This window comes from Chiloscyllium punctatum, chromosome 50, assembly GCF_047496795.1.
Source record: "Chiloscyllium punctatum isolate Juve2018m chromosome 50, sChiPun1.3, whole genome shotgun sequence".
Lineage (NCBI taxonomy): Eukaryota > Metazoa > Chordata > Chondrichthyes > Orectolobiformes > Hemiscylliidae > Chiloscyllium > Chiloscyllium punctatum.
This window is the reverse complement of record NC_092788.1, coordinates 51592181-51607611: the sequence shown is the minus strand read 5'-3', so window position 1 is coordinate 51607611 and position 15431 is coordinate 51592181. Positions and strand designations below refer to the sequence as shown.

The following is a 15431-nucleotide window of genomic DNA, read 5'->3' as shown; positions in this document are numbered from 1 at the left end:
AGAGACTGTTGTAACATCTTTGATCCCATTAATACCTTGGTTATTTCCCAGCATTAGGATGGTCACAGTATCATCCGGATTAGTAAGATAATTGGGCAAATTAACCCATCAGTTACTCAGCCTAAAACACAGTGCTCTTGTGATGCTGTGGTAGTGTCTCCAACTTTGAGCCAGAAGGCCTGGAACTGTCCCACCTGCTCCAGAGGTGTCATAATGCATTGAAATAGGTTGATTGCGAAAGCAATACTGAGATAAACTTCAGTCGTTGAATGGACAATGTTGATGGTCTCTGGAAATTCCAAACATGACTGTTTTGTATCCTCACCTGAGGCCTGATCTCAATTAATCTGCCTCATTTAAATGGAATTGCCTTTTCTTGTGTTGAATATAATTGAAGTCTGTCCTGTCTGCATGCCCCCTTGTGCAAAACATGTTGCAATCTGTCAAAGAACAAGATTGAAAACTCAGATCAGTTGATAGCCTGTTCAAGGGCTTAAACCAGTGGCCTTTTCCACTGGGACATTAGGCGCTACAGAATTGATCCCATTTCCCATTAAACTGAGACAGGTGATGGTGAGCTTGCTGGAATGTCTTTCACTGAAACATTTTTGAATTAAAATGAATTACTTTGGTTGTGGTGCAATTGAATTTAGAGATTTAGCGGGGAGTATCGACTGTTATCTCTTTGTTTGTTTCATCGCAGAAGGAATGAGACCAGCCCAACGCCAGCCAAAACTGCGGAGAAACTGCCAGATATTAAAATGCGTAACTCTGCTTCATTAGCCAGTCTGACTGAGTCATCCAGACTCAACGATCATAACTGGAGGTGGGCTTTTTGTGTTCACTGTGGATGCTTTTACAGAGTTCAAAATTAATACATAACATATTTCTTGAAAACTGAAAGCAACAAATACTGAAGATCACAGGAGGGAGCCGATGGCTGAGTGGTATTACTGCTAGACTGTTTATCCAAAGATGCAGGTTGCATTCTGGAGAACCAGGTTCGAATTGTGTCACAGGAAATGGTGGCATTTGAATGCAGTGAATATCTGGAATTAAGAATCTCATGACCATGAATCCTTTGTCGGGTGACGGAAAACCCATCTGGTTCACTAACATGATTGAAGTAAGAAGCTACCATCCTTACCGAGTTTGTCCTACATGTGACTCCAGACACACAGCAATGAGCTTGACTTTTAACTGCCCATTGGGCAATTAGGGATAAACAATGAATGCTGCTGAGCCAATGACACTCTCATCCCATGAACTTCCTTTTAAAAGAAAAATCAATGGAGAGACCAAGCTGACATTTTGCGTCCAGATGACTCTTCATCTGATCTCTGATCGAGTCATCGAGACACATCGTTCGCTTGCTTGGTCTCCATGGATGCTTTCTGACCTGCTGTCAGCTCCAGCATTTGCTGTTTTCAGTACAGGTTCCACCATCTGTAGTAATTTCCTTCTATACTTCTTCATTATGTTGTTTATTAAATGTCCACTAAATTACAGCTACTACTTAACACATTACCTACAGAGTACTGTGGCCCTGGTGTCTAAAGCCTCCATTAACTTGTTCAATTACACCATAGTTTAGGACAATTGCAAAATGCCACTGTGGCTGAAAAGAATAGAATCATAGACATCAACATGGAAATGAACCCTTCGGTCCAACTCATCCATGTCAACCAAATTTCCCAAACTATGCCAGTGCGGTTTGCCTGCATTTGGCTCATATTCCTCAACCTTTCCTATTCATGTACCTCTCCAAATGTCTTTTAAATGTTGTAACTGTACTTGCATCTACCACTTCCTCTGGCCGTTCATCCCGTGTCCCAACCAATCTCTTTGTGAAAAAGTTAACAACTGTTAGTTTCACTGTAGACTATGGTGTGTAAATCACTGGGGATGATTGTTCGTTCAGGACCACCCCTGTCTGAGCACAGCTTGAATGTAGCTTGGGCCTCCTTGTGGGTTACCACATGCTGCTCAAGGCTTTGTATTTGCGCAGCGCAGCTGTCTATGGGTAAGGGTGTTGTGGAAGGAAGGAGGAGGCATGAAGGAATTAATGAATTTATGGAATACGGGTGTCACTGGCTGTGCGAACATTTATTGCCTCATTCTAATGCCCTTGAGAAGGTGATTGTGAGCTCCCTTTTTGAATCACTGCAGTCCGTGTGGGTGGTAGGCCTATTGGTAGTGCTGTTGGGAGGGAATTCCAGAATTTTGGCTCAATGACACTTCAGGACTGCTGAAAGATTTTCAACTCTCATATTATCAGGTCTAAAATAGCTATTCCCTGATTGGTTCCAGAGCATCTGTTCTGTAAAATTGCACAGAGCAGTCGACCTCAAACTGCTTCAGAAGGTAACATAAGCTGAGTGCACAATACTATTTTAACTAACAGAGAACCCTCTGAATACCAGGATTCTGTTAGATCCCCAAAATTACTCAGAGCATGGAATCCCTATGTTGTGGAAACAGGCCCTTCAGCCCAATAAATCCACACCAACCCTGCAAAGAGTATCCCAACCAAACCTATTCCTCAATGTTTACCCCTGATTAATGCACTGAAACTATGGCAATTTAGCATGACCAATTCACCTAACCTGCAGTTCTTCGGATTGTGGGTTTGCAGCCCTGGTTCGCAGTTGCTTCGTGAAGTCTGAATGTTGTTGCCTCTATTAGTCCAACAGCACTGTCACTGACACAGGAGCTGTTCCCCCAGATCCGTTTGTGGCAGTCAGAGATCCTGCTACAACCTGCGCACATGCCAACCCAGTCATCTCAATCAGAAAGAATTAGTACAGCACAGATTAGAAGACAACTTGGATCACATTGTGCTTTTGAAATCAGAGGCCCCTCTTCAACCCATCACAACTGTGCCACCTTTTTAAAATAGGTATTTGGCTAGATCCCTGCTCTCACAGTAATACAAATAATTTCTTTTTGCAAGTATTCAAATTAATTTTGGAAATTAACAGTGAATCAGCTGCCACCTCCTTTGCAGATCATCTCAGATCTTCTTTGAAACAGGAAAACCCAATGAGGACATTAAGGCATCCAATGTGTAAAAAAATCACATGCTCAGACACTGTAATATGATGAGATTTGTTTTACATAATTCTTAGCAAAAGTTAATTTGAAGCAAAAAGGAGAACTCGAAGAGAAAGGTGAACCACCCGTGGGTAACAAAGGCAGTCAAGAGCAGTACCCACAAGGAAAAGAATGACATAGCCGCGGATGACTAAAAAGGGAGAAAACTGATCATGTAATTAAATTGACAAGAAACAAAAATGAATGGCAAGAGTTGTACAGGTATATAAAAATTGAGTATCTAAAGTCAGCATCGAACCCTTGGAGGTTCTGAGTGTGGAATTGACAATGGGTACAAGGAAACAGCAGATAATTTAAACCTATATTTTACATTGATCTTCATGAAGGAGGATACCGTTATCATCCTAAAGGTAGCAAATAAGCAAGTTAATCATGGGTAGAAAAATGTTATATCAGTCTTTGTCACAAGGGGCAAAGTATTGACCAACTAATAGGACTAAAGGCAGACAGGACCTAATGGCCTGGATCAAACATTTTTAAGGCAACTGACTGCAGAGATATTCAAGGCATCGATTGGAATATTCCAGAATCAGGGGATACAGGAAGCATCCAGTGAATTGATGCACCTTTTCAAGAAGGGAAGGGAGACAGGAATCAGGAAACTATAGACTAGTTAGTTTAATATCTGCTTTTGTAATACGGCAGAGTCGAATATTAAAGTAATATATAGCAGGACATTTAGAAAAGCTTATCATTTAACATGGTAGTCTGGGTTTTGTGAAAGAGACACTATGACAAATTTGCGACAGTTCATTGAGGAGATAACAAGCAGGGCTGATAAAGGGCAATCCAATGATGTTCCGTATTTGGATTTCAAAAATGCAAATGATAAGGTGCTACATAAAAGTTAATTGCATAATACAGGAGCTCACTGTGTCAGGGGTAAGGTATTTGCATGGAGTGAGGATTGGTTAACCACACTGGCTGCTGCCGAGACCTCTCTTGGAGTACTGTACACAATGTTAGCTCCCATATTTAATAAGGGATAAACCAGTATTGGAGACCATTCAAAAAAAGATTCAGCTCGCTGCTTCGAGGATGTAAAGGTTGACCTATCAAGAATAGCTAAACAAGTTAGGTCATTATTCAATAGAATCTCGACAAACAGATTACATAGAGTGTGGAAACAGGCCCTTTGGCCCAACAAGTCCACAACTATCCGCCAAAGCACAACCCACCCAGACCCATTCCTCTACATTTACCCCTTCACCTAACACTACAGGCAATTTAGCATTGCCAATTCACCGAACCTGCACTTTTTTTTGGATTGTGGGAGGATACTGGAGCACCCGGAGGAACCCCACAGAGACAACGTGCAAACTCCACACAGAGAGTCACCTGAGGCAGGAATTAAACCCAGGTCTCTGGCGCTGTGAGACATCAGTGCTAACCACTGTGCCAGCCACATAATATAAGGGGTGATCTTATGGAAACAAGATTCTGAGGAGCTTGACAGGGTAGATGTTGACTAGATCTTCTAGCACCAGTGAAGTCTCAAACCAGGGGACATTACATAAGGGAACATTCGTTTTGTAAAAAAATGTAAAGATTTTTATTCTCTCAGTGAATGTCTAGAATTTTCGAGCCCAAACAATTGTGAAAGTTAAATGTGGTGGGGGAATGGATCTGGTTGCGTTACTCTTCAGAGGGTCAGTGTGGCTTGTTGGGCCGAAGGGCCTGTTTCCACACAGTAGGGAATTTATGATTCTATCTCAAATTATCCTAAAAGAGGGCAGATAGATTTTTGAAATATTGAGCAGTTGAGGGCTATGCGGATCAAGCATAAAAGAGGTATTGAGGTCTGGGTTGGCCCAGCCATAATCTGACAGAATGGGGGGAACAAGCTGAAGGGAATGAATGCCCTACTCCTGCTCCAATTCCTTGAGGCTCTATTTCATGTTGTTTTGTTTCCAAAGAAGAGCGCGATACAATGAGCTGAAGATCTCAGATGCTGTGAAAATGGGGTGTTTATGTACTGGTTCAGATGGGATTGGTTCATCAATCACAGCGATACAGTCATGAGTGGGAAGGTAATTCCCTCCATGAATAAAGGAAATCTACTGCAGAGCTCACACAAAGGGATCCTTCCCCTCAGTGAACTCTCCCATCACATTACCCAACATATCAGCAAAAGCAGGACACACTGTGCATGCTCAACCCAACAAAGGGACCCCGGGTGATTGATGTCAGCACCGGACCAATGAAAGGACGGTGGGCGGATCTGGAGGACCCGGCGGAAGGTTGGTCCTCCAACCAATCAAAGTGAACTAGGGGCAGAACTAGACAAACCACGTGATCACCCTCGCCCACAGCGGCGAGTCGCTGTAATGAATACTCAGGAAGTTATGGAGCGAAAGGATACGGTAAGGAAAGAAATAAATAAACCGGGGGAAACGGGAGAAAAACTGTGTTGCTATGAGCGGAGAGGTTTTACAAATAAATTGTGCTCGTCGGAAAACACAAATTTGAACGTCCCAGTCCCGTGTTTGTAGTCAACGGGAAATTGCCTCAGCGCGGCTGCAGGCCTGAGTGAGCGCCGCCATCTTTATTCGGGGCAACGATTCACTGGACACGTGCGCAGCCGCCATCTTTGTAGGGGGCAAGGTGCAGCCAGGTGCTTGTGCAGCCTTTCTCTGGTACAGAGTCATTGGGTAGGATTTACACAGAGCACATTCAAACTCAGAGAAATGGATGTTTATTTCTGGATTTGTTTCGTCATTCATTTAAATGGCTTGCTATCGTAACTGAGTTTGCAGGTCATTCAAAATTGGAGGTATTGTGCATAGTGAAGAAGGTTACCTCAGGTTACAGTGAGATATTGATCAGATACGGATTAATTTAGATAAATGTGAGATGCTGCATTTTGGAAAAGCAAGTCAGGGCTGGACTTATACACTAGGGGAAAGTGAAGACTGCAGATGCTGGAGATCAGAGCTGATAAATGTGTTGCTGGAAAATCACAGCAGGTCAAGCAGCATCCAAAGATCAAGAGAATCGACATTTCGGGCATAAGCCCTTCTTCAGGATTCCTGAATGTGAGAGGTAATTTCGGTTTGCAACTTTAAGATGTGCCTAGACCACAGACTGATCTATAATAAAAGATAAAACTTTTGCTCCTTTTCTAAAACATTAGACTTTTGCTTTCTTAAAACATTTTGTATACTCAAAATTAGAATAGTTTAAAATAGTGCATGCAGTTTGTGAGCAGAGTAAAACAAGCAGGCCCTTGATTGATGAAACCATAAACACAGACAGGGAGGGAGGAGTCCTTGACTGATAGGGGCTGCAGGACAGGGAAACGACTCGAGAGACATCTGCTGCAGATTGATACAGAGACATCTGCTACAGCACAGAGAAGAATAAGTCTTTGACTGATAAGACTACAGGGAGAGAAAAATAACACCTCTAGGGTCTGGAGACATTTGTTGCAGACTTTGTGATAAGGATGCAAGTTGGAGAATAATGATGTTTTTAAGAATGTGAACCTCATGGCTCATTAAGAGCCAGGAAGGGGAGGGTCTGGAGACATTTGTTGCAGACTTTGTGATAAGGATACAAGTTGGAGAATAATGATGTTTTTAAGAATGTGAACCTCATGGCTCGTTAGAACCAAGGAGGGGAGGGACTTGTACTGTATATAATGAGAAACTTTGTAAGCCTCAGCGCGCCTTTTACTCAGAAGGCTGCCCAACTCTGCAGACTTGCTAATAAAACTTTGTTTTCCTGAATTTGTCTAGAGCGATTATTAAGAAGCAATTTTCGTTTCTAACAACTTGGGGGCTCATCCGGTCAACACTCCGGCCGCAAGGGGAGCTGAGGAAGGACATCGGAGAAGGTGCACCCTGCCGATTTCGGCAGTCCCTGACTCCTTGCTTGTCGCCCCGCGCGGCTTGAGCGAGTGATACCCGGGAGGCTCAGGAAAACAAAGGAGGGGTGTAGCCGAGGCAGTGGGGACGGTTAACGATCGAGTAATTTCGGTGCACCGAACCCAGGTACGACAAAACTTGCGGGGACGTGTTTCCGGAGGCCTGGGGACCTACGGGGTGCCTGTGGATTTTTCTACAGAGACGTGGGACTCAGGTATCTAGAGACCGGGGCTTGCCTGTGAGGGATTTTGCAGAGACCGTGTTTGAGGAGGAACGTGTACCTACGGGGTACCTGTGATCTGTGTCACAGAGACGTAGGACACAGGAATCCAAAGACCGGGGGTGCCTGCAAAGGAACCTGGGCGATCACGGGACTGAAGGTCCGGGAATTGGCTAAATTGTGATAGATTATCACGGGATAATACAAGAAATACGAAGTCCTCGGCAATGGGAAATAGGGGATCCAAGGCAAGTAAGGGAAGGGTAGGCTTAAACAGGGACAATGACACGTACCCCGGGGTACCTGACGATAGTCCGTTAGGAAAAATGTTAAATAATTGGGATCAGGGTGGGAGAAAAGGAAAATCTAAAAGGAAGATGGTAAAATACTGTCAAAAGTGGTCCCAGAAACCTATTCAGGGCGACTCAGTGTGGTGGCCTAGATTCGGTACTGACGAAGACTGGGTCCGGCAAGCTCTCATTTTATATGTCAATTCAAAACCTGATGTTAATCTGGAAGAAAGGGATTATGCCCTTTGTTGGCTACCGGTTACGATATCTTGCCAAATGCAGGCAAATAGTGAAGACTCGAGAAGGCAGAAAAAAATGGGAACCTTTAGATCACTTACCGCCGCCCTACGTGACCCCGTCTGCCCCACAAAATGTTCCTCCGGGTGACGACGAGTCAGAGGAAGGGGAAGAAAATGGGGAGGAATCACAGACTACCTCGGGGGTGCAGACCAGATCTCGAGCTGGAAGGGGTCACGGACAAAACCCTACCTCAATTGCATTAATGAATCCACTCCGGGAAGTGCCCATGGGGGGCGAGGAAGGAGGCACGGGCTATGTGAACGTTCCCTTGACGAGTACTGAAGTACGGAATTTCAGGAGGGAGATGAAGGGCCTACTGGAGGACCCCATGGGCCTGGCTGAACAATTAGATCAGTTCCTGGGTCCGAATACTTACACGTGGGAAGAGATGTATTCCATCATGAAAACATTGTTCTCTAGCCAGGAACGACAGATGATACGACAAGCTGCGCTGTTGGTCTGGGAGAAAGAGGGGGGAGAAGGAGGGGAGCAGAAGTTTCCCCTCACCGACCCCGAGTGGAATAAGAACACGGAGGAAGGACGGCGCAACATGAGGGACATGCGGGAATATTGGATAAAAGGAATAAGACACGCAGCCCCGAAGGGGCACAATTTTACCAAGGCTTTTGGTAATCATCAAAACCCGGAGGAAACCCCTACGGACTTCCTAGACAGGATTAGGAAGAACTTGCAGCAGTTCGCTGGGGTGGACCCTGAGACGGACGTGGGGCAACAACTCATACGGGTAGAGTTTGTATCAAAAGCCTGGCCGGACATACGAAAGAAGTTAGAGAAAATGGATGATTGGGATAGTAAATCTCTAAGTGAACTGCTACGGGAGGCGCAAAAGGTGTTTGTGAGAAGGGACGATGAGAAGCAAAAGAAGGCGACAAAGATAATGATGCAAGCGGTGCAACAAATGACAGCTGGAAGAAGGGAAAAGGGGGAGCCGTGGCAGAAACAGGAGAAGGGAGAGTCGTGGCAAGAGCAGAGGAAAAGAGAACCATGGCCGGAACAAAGGAAGAGTGGAGGAACGCGAGACCGCGACAGGGAAACGAAGAGGATACTCAGATGTTACTACTGTAATGAAGAGGGACATTTTAAACGGGAGTGCCCCAGCTACAAGCGGGAGGTGCGGTCGTACGCACTGATGGAGGAAGATTAGGGAGGTCGGGGGTTCCTACCCTTGGGGCAAAAGGACTATAGACAGGAACCCCTGGTAAACTTGAAAGTAGGACCCCAAGGATCGGAGATCACATTTATGGTAGACTCGGGAGCCGAAAGGTCAAGTATAATCCAAATACCCCCCGGCACCCGAACAGGAGGAAAAGTTATGGGGGTATCTGGAATTGGAGGACAGAAATTACAAGTTCCAGTGGTGGAGGACGTGGAAATTGGATATGAAAACAGAACTACTAAACGAGACCTCCTTCTACTGCCATCGGCGGGGTTTAATTTGTTAGGAAGAGACTTGCAGGTCAAACTAGGGATCGGAACGGTACCAAGTAACGGGGAAATGGTGGTAAGGTTGTTCGCCCTCACCGAAGAAGATGATCAACAAATAGACCCGGAAGTATGGTACCGAGAAGGGAACAGAGGGGGTTTAAACATCAAACCTCTCCAAATCACCATGTTACCAGGAAGAGGCCCTGTGAGAAGGAAACAGTACTCGATTGCTATGGAAGGACGGGAGGGGTTACAACCTGTGATAGAAAGATTAATCACAGATGGACTACTGGAGGAATGTATGTCCCCTTTCAATACTCCAATACTCCCTGTGAGGAAGTCGGATGGGACATATAGGCTGGTGCAAGACTTGCGGGGGTTGAATGAAGTAGTCCAGGCTAGGTACCCGGTGGTACCCAATCCCTACACGTTAATGAGTAAAATTTCACCCGAACACGAATGGTTCAGCGTAATAGATCTGAAGGATGCCTTCTGGAGTTGCCCCCTTGACGAAGAAAGTCGGAACCTTTTTGCCTTTGAATGGGAGAATCCCTTCACAGGACGAAAGCGACAGTTAAGGTGGACGGTCTTGCCGCAGGGATACACGGAGTCACCCAACTTGTTTGGACAAATACTGGAGCAGATCTTAGGAGGATTTCGGTGTAACGCGGAAAATCAATTGCTCCAATATGTCGATGATCTCTTACTCTCAGGACCAAGAGAAGAGGAAGTACGGGCAGACACCGTTGCCCTGCTGAACTTCCTGGGGAAACAGGGCCTACGCGTCTCCAGGACAAAACTCCAGTTTGTGGAGCAAGAAGTAAGATATCTGGGCCATCAAGTCAGTAAGGGGCATCGCCGTATCACGCCAGAACGAATATCAGGGATTACGGGTATGCCAATACTCAGGACGAAGAAGGAAATCAGACAATTCCTGGGGCTAGTAGGGTATTGCCGGATATGGATTGAAAGTTACACCACTTTAGTAAAATTCTTGTACGACAAACTGGGACAAGAAGTACAAAAGGTGGACTGGTCAGATGAGGAGGAGCAGCGATTTAATATTATTAAAAATAAACTGATCCGAGCTCCGGTATTGGCTTTACCCACCCTGAAGGAACCGTTCCAGTTATATGTCAATAGCGCCGGCGGAATTGCCCAGGGCGTGCTTACCCAGCTGCGGGCAGGGAAACGTCAGCCGGTTGCATTTTTGTCAAAAATGTTAGACCCTGTGTCATGTGGATGGCCGACCTGTATACAGGCAGTGGCAGCTACGGCAATGTTAGTGGAAGAGGCCCGAAAACTTACCTTTGGAGGAAGGATCACAGTATATTCCCCACATTCGGTTAGTGCCATACTGGCTCAGAAGGCACACCGCTGGTTAACAGACTCTCGCATCCTGAAGTATGAGACGATTTTGATGACCGGGGACGATCTCAATTTTGCAAAAGATCTCAGTTGCAACCCAGCCCAGTTTCTATACAGACGTCCTGCAGATGGAGAACAGGAGCATGATTGTGTGGAATTTGTAGACTTGCAGACCAAGAGCCGAGAGGACCTGCAGGAAGCCCCGCTGGGTGAAGGACAGGAACTGTACATCGACGGGTCCTCCCGGTGCATCAGTGGGGTACGGTACAGTGGCTATGCTGTCATAGATGGTGCAACGAAACAGACGATCGAGTCTGGACGACTGACCGGGAAGTGGTCAGCCCAGTCCTGTGAGTTGTACGCCCTCCATAGGGCCCTGAAGTTGTTGGAAGGGAAGGTGGGAACCATATATACTGACTCAAAGTATGCATACGGGATCGTTCATACTTTTGGGAAAATCTGGAAAGAGCGAGGGTTGATAACTTCCCGGGGAAAAGAGTTAGCTCACGAACAAATGATCAGCCTAACGTTGGAAGCCCTGGCGTTACCTACAGAACTCGCAGTAGTCCATGTACCCGGTCACCAGAAGGGGTCGACACCGGAAGCGGTGGGAAACCGGCTGGCAGATGAGGAAGCCAAGCGGGCAGCGGTCGAAAAATCCGTCTAATTGTTAACGTTAATACCGTTGAGGGAAGGGCTCGCTAAACAACCCGTCTTCACCCAGGGGGAGATTGATAAAATGGATCAATTAGGTGCCCGGCTAGATACTAACGGGAAGTGGACGGTTCCTGATGGGAGACAAGTACTGAACAAACAGATCACCCGGGGTATTCTGCACCGATTACACCATCAGACCCACTGGGGGGTGCAAGCCATGTGCGACACGATCCTGAGAGACTATGTATGTAGGGGGATACACACATTAGCCCAACAAGAGGTAGTCGGATGCCCCACTTGCCGGCGTATTAACCAGAAAGCCATGCGTTCTATGCCAGCCGGTGGTCAGCCCCTCGCGATCAGGCCATTTCAGAGAATCCAAGTCGACTTTACAGAATTACCCCCAGTGCAGCGATGGAAATATCTGCTAGTAATAGTAGACCATTTCACTCACTGGATAGAGGCTTTCCCAACTGCCAAAGACGATGCACCAACCGTGGCCCGACTGTTGTTAGAGAACATAATCCCGAGATATGGCATAATGGAATCTATCGACTCAGACTGCGGGACACATTTTATTTCTAAACTACACCATTTGATCTGTACTGCCCTGGGTATCCAATGGAAATTCCACACACCCTGGCATCCTCAGAGTTCGGGTCGGGTTGAGAGAATGAATGGCACACTCAAGACCCAATTGACTAAGCTGGTGTTAGAAACTAAGTTACCTTGGCCGAAGTGCCTGCCCATTGCCCTATTGAGGATTCGTACGGCACCTCGCCGGGATGTCGGGGTTTCCCCCTATGAAATGCTGTTCGGATTACCATATTGGAGTAAGGTTGACGGATGTCCCACTTTACAAGGGGGAGATATATTTATCAGAAACTATTTACTGGCCTTATCCCGTTCTTTTGCAGAACTCCGGAGGAAAGGTCTCCTGGCTCAGACTCCACCGCTCGACTTCCTCCTGCATAAGGTGGAGCCCGGAGATTGGGTACTTGTTAAGACCTGGAAAGCCGAAAAGCTCCAGCCGCGGTGGGAAGGACCGTTCCTGGTTCTGTTAACAACTGAAGCAGCTGTTCGGACGAAAGAAAAAGGGTGGGTCCACGCATCAAGGATAAAGGGACCTGTTCCGCCAGAAGGAGAGAGCACTTGGACATGCGAGCCAGGGGACAAGCCGTTGGTGGTAAAACTGAAAAGACAGCAATAATGAACTCTACTTGGACTGTATTGGTGGGGATATTGATCAGTTTTCTCTTGTATGTGGGGGAGGGTAAGGGGAGATGTGACAAATGTCGGACGACGGTGAGGCTTGGGAGTAGGATCTACTCGGGATCATTTGTTTCTCACTCCCATGTGGACGATCGGTGTTACGATTTGGATGCACGGCAAGAATATTGGGAGGGTGGAAAACCCTATTATCAAGTGTATAATAAAGGATACGGTGGCAGGGTCCGTGGGTGCCCCAAAAATGACCGCTGGGTCTGTGTTAACAAAGCTGGGCAGTGGGGCCTACCCTCTATGTTGCTCAAGGAACATGTGGACAGAGTCAGGGAGACCAGAGTACAGAATACTGTACGGAAGTTAGAGAAAGAGCAGGACCGTCAAAGGACGGTCGTTGTCTCCAAGGTGCCGTCTATATACAAGGAGGTAGAAGAGGAGATCAAACTTCCCGATGTAACACAGAACCTGTTTATTGATCTTACGTCTAGGATAGCCACCGTGTTAAATATTAGCAATTGCTGGGTTTGTGGGGGGCCGCATATGACTGAACAATGGCCGTGGTCTGGTCATAGCTTAGATATATGGGAGTTACATCAGTATAATTGGACACATGTCAACGAAAGAAAAGGACAGAGGTGGAGACTGACTAACAGCCCGGAAGGCCAGTTGTGTGTTGAAGGGAAAGGGAAGATTGAGGTGGGTATCAGCCCCTGTCAGAGTGTGTTGAATGCAACCACACAAGTCTGGTGGCCTAAGGATATCACATGGTACATTGCAAAACAGGAGAACCGCAATTGTGTGAGGCTGGGTGATGACTCTCGGTTTTGGAATTGTAGCGGCTCCGGCCCTTATGAGGGCATTCCTGGGGTAAAAGAGGTGTGGAATAAAGTTGCGAAACAGGGGGGGCCTGCCCCAGATGGCCTATTTTGGATATGCGGTAATCAGGCATATTCCAAACTCCCCATGGGATGGGCTGGAGTATGCTTCCTGGGTCTAATACGACCTGAATTCTTCCTATTACCCCGGGAGGAAGGCGATGATTTGGGAATTAAACTCTTTGACTCCCTGCGTAGGTCGCCAAGAGGTATCCAAGTCGGTGATTGGGGGAATGAGTGGCCACCGGCCCGGATTATTGAATACTACGGGCCAGCAACATGGGCACAGGACGGCTCATGTGGATACCGTACTCCTATCTATATGTTAAATCGAATTATCAGGCTCCAAGCAGTCGTAGAGGTCATTACTAACCAGACCGCTCTGGCCCTGGAGTTGCTGGCTAAGCAGCAGGATCAGATATGGGCTGCTATATATCAAAACCGACTTGCCTTGGATTATCTGTTGGCCTCGGAGGGGGGCGTGTGCGGGAAGTTTAACCTGACTAACTGCTGCCTAGAAATTGACGATAATGGTAAAGCGGTTTTGGAAATTTCCGATGAGATTCGGAAATTGGCCCATGTGCCAGTACAATCTTGGCGTCCTCTTAGTGGCATCGGATGCTGGGATGGTCTCCTGGGTGGTAGTTGGTGGCGCACGGCGCTACTGATGGTTGGGGGGGGTGTGATTCTTCTTCTCGTATTACCCTGCCTAATCCCCTGTATTCAGCTTCTAATTCAGAAAAATATTTCCCGACTCCAGGCAGTGGTGGTTCCACAACATGGGACACGGGAACTTAAGGTGATGTTGCTGCGAAAGTCCAAAGATTTCCCGGGCCCTTAAAGAAGGGGGGGCTTATCTTGGTCTAGGCACATCTTAAAAAAAAGAAAAGGGTGGAATTGTGAGAGGTAATTTCGGTTTGCAACTTTAAGATGTGCCTAGACCACAGACTGATCTATAATAAAAGATAAAACTTTTGCTCCTTTTCTAAAACATTAGACTTTTGCTTTCTTAAAACATTTTGTATACTCAAAATTAGAATAGTTTAAAATAGTGCATGCAGTTTGTGAGCAGAGTAAAACAAGCAGGCCCTTGATTGATGAAACCATAAACACAGACAGGGAGGGAGGAGTCCTTGACTGATAGGGGCTGCAGGACAGGGAAACGACTCGAGAGACATCTGCTGCAGATTGATACAGAGACATCTGCTACAGCACAGAGAAGAATAAGTCTTTGACTGATAAGACTACAGGGAGAGAAAAATAACACCTCTAGGGTCTGGAGACATTTGTTGCAGACTTTGTGATAAGGATGCAAGTTGGAGAATAATGATGTTTTTAAGAATGTGAACCTCATGGCTCATTAAGAGCCAGGAAGGGGAGGGTCTGGAGACATTTGTTGCAGACTTTGTGATAAGGATACAAGTTGGAGAATAATGATGTTTTTAAGAATGTGAACCTCATGGCTCGTTAGAACCAAGGAGGGGAGGGACTTGTACTGTATATAATGAGAAACTTTGTAAGCTTCAGCGCGCCTTTTACTCAGAAGGCTGCCCAACTCTGCAGATTGCTAATAAAACTTTGTTTTCCTGAATTTGTCTAGAGCGATTATTAAGAAGCAATTTTCGTTTCTAACACTGAAGAAGGGCTCATGTCCGAAATGTCGATTCTCCTGATCTTTGGATGCTGCCTGACCTGCTGTGCTTTTCCAGAAACACGTTTTTTAGCCCAGGACTTATACACTGAATGGCAAGGCCCTAGAAACGTTTGCAGAACAAAGAGACCTTGGACTGCAGATTCATAGTCCTTGCAAGTCAAGTTGCAGGTAGATAGGATGATGAAGAAGGTGTTCAGTATATTTTCCTTTATTGGCTAGAGCATTGAATATAGGATGTGGGAGGTCATGTTGCTGTACAGGACATTCGTTATGCCACTTTTGGAATATTGTGTGCAGTTCTGGCCTGCCTCCTATCAGAAGCGTGCTGTGAAACTTGAAAGGTTTCATAAAAGACTTACAAGGATGTTGTTAGGGTTGGAGGATTTGAGCTACAGGATGAGGCATAAAAGGCTGGGG

General features: G+C 46.1%; 1 protein-coding gene across 4 annotated transcripts; it reads left to right on the top strand.

The window, feature by feature from the left end:
- Positions 1-5392: 5392 nt before the first annotated feature.
- LOC140470053 (endogenous retrovirus group 3 member 1 Env polyprotein-like) lies at positions 5393-14951 on the top strand. Of its 4 annotated transcripts, XM_072566503.1 has the most exons (3): positions 5406-5477; positions 6852-7106; positions 12179-14951. In XM_072566503.1, exon 3 carries the CDS (start codon positions 12420-12422, stop codon positions 14199-14201), a length of 1782 nt encoding a protein of 593 aa, XP_072422604.1. In that variant the 5' UTR covers positions 5406-5477; positions 6852-7106; positions 12179-12419; the 3' UTR covers positions 14202-14951. The 4 variants fall into 4 exon arrangements, with proteins under 4 accessions (XP_072422605.1, XP_072422604.1, XP_072422607.1 ...); XM_072566504.1 differs by lacking the exon at positions 6852-7106 and having other exon boundaries at positions 5393-5477; XM_072566506.1 differs by lacking the exons at positions 5406-5477; positions 6852-7106 and adding an exon at positions 5773-6156.
- The last annotated feature ends 480 nt before the right edge of the window (positions 14952-15431 follow it).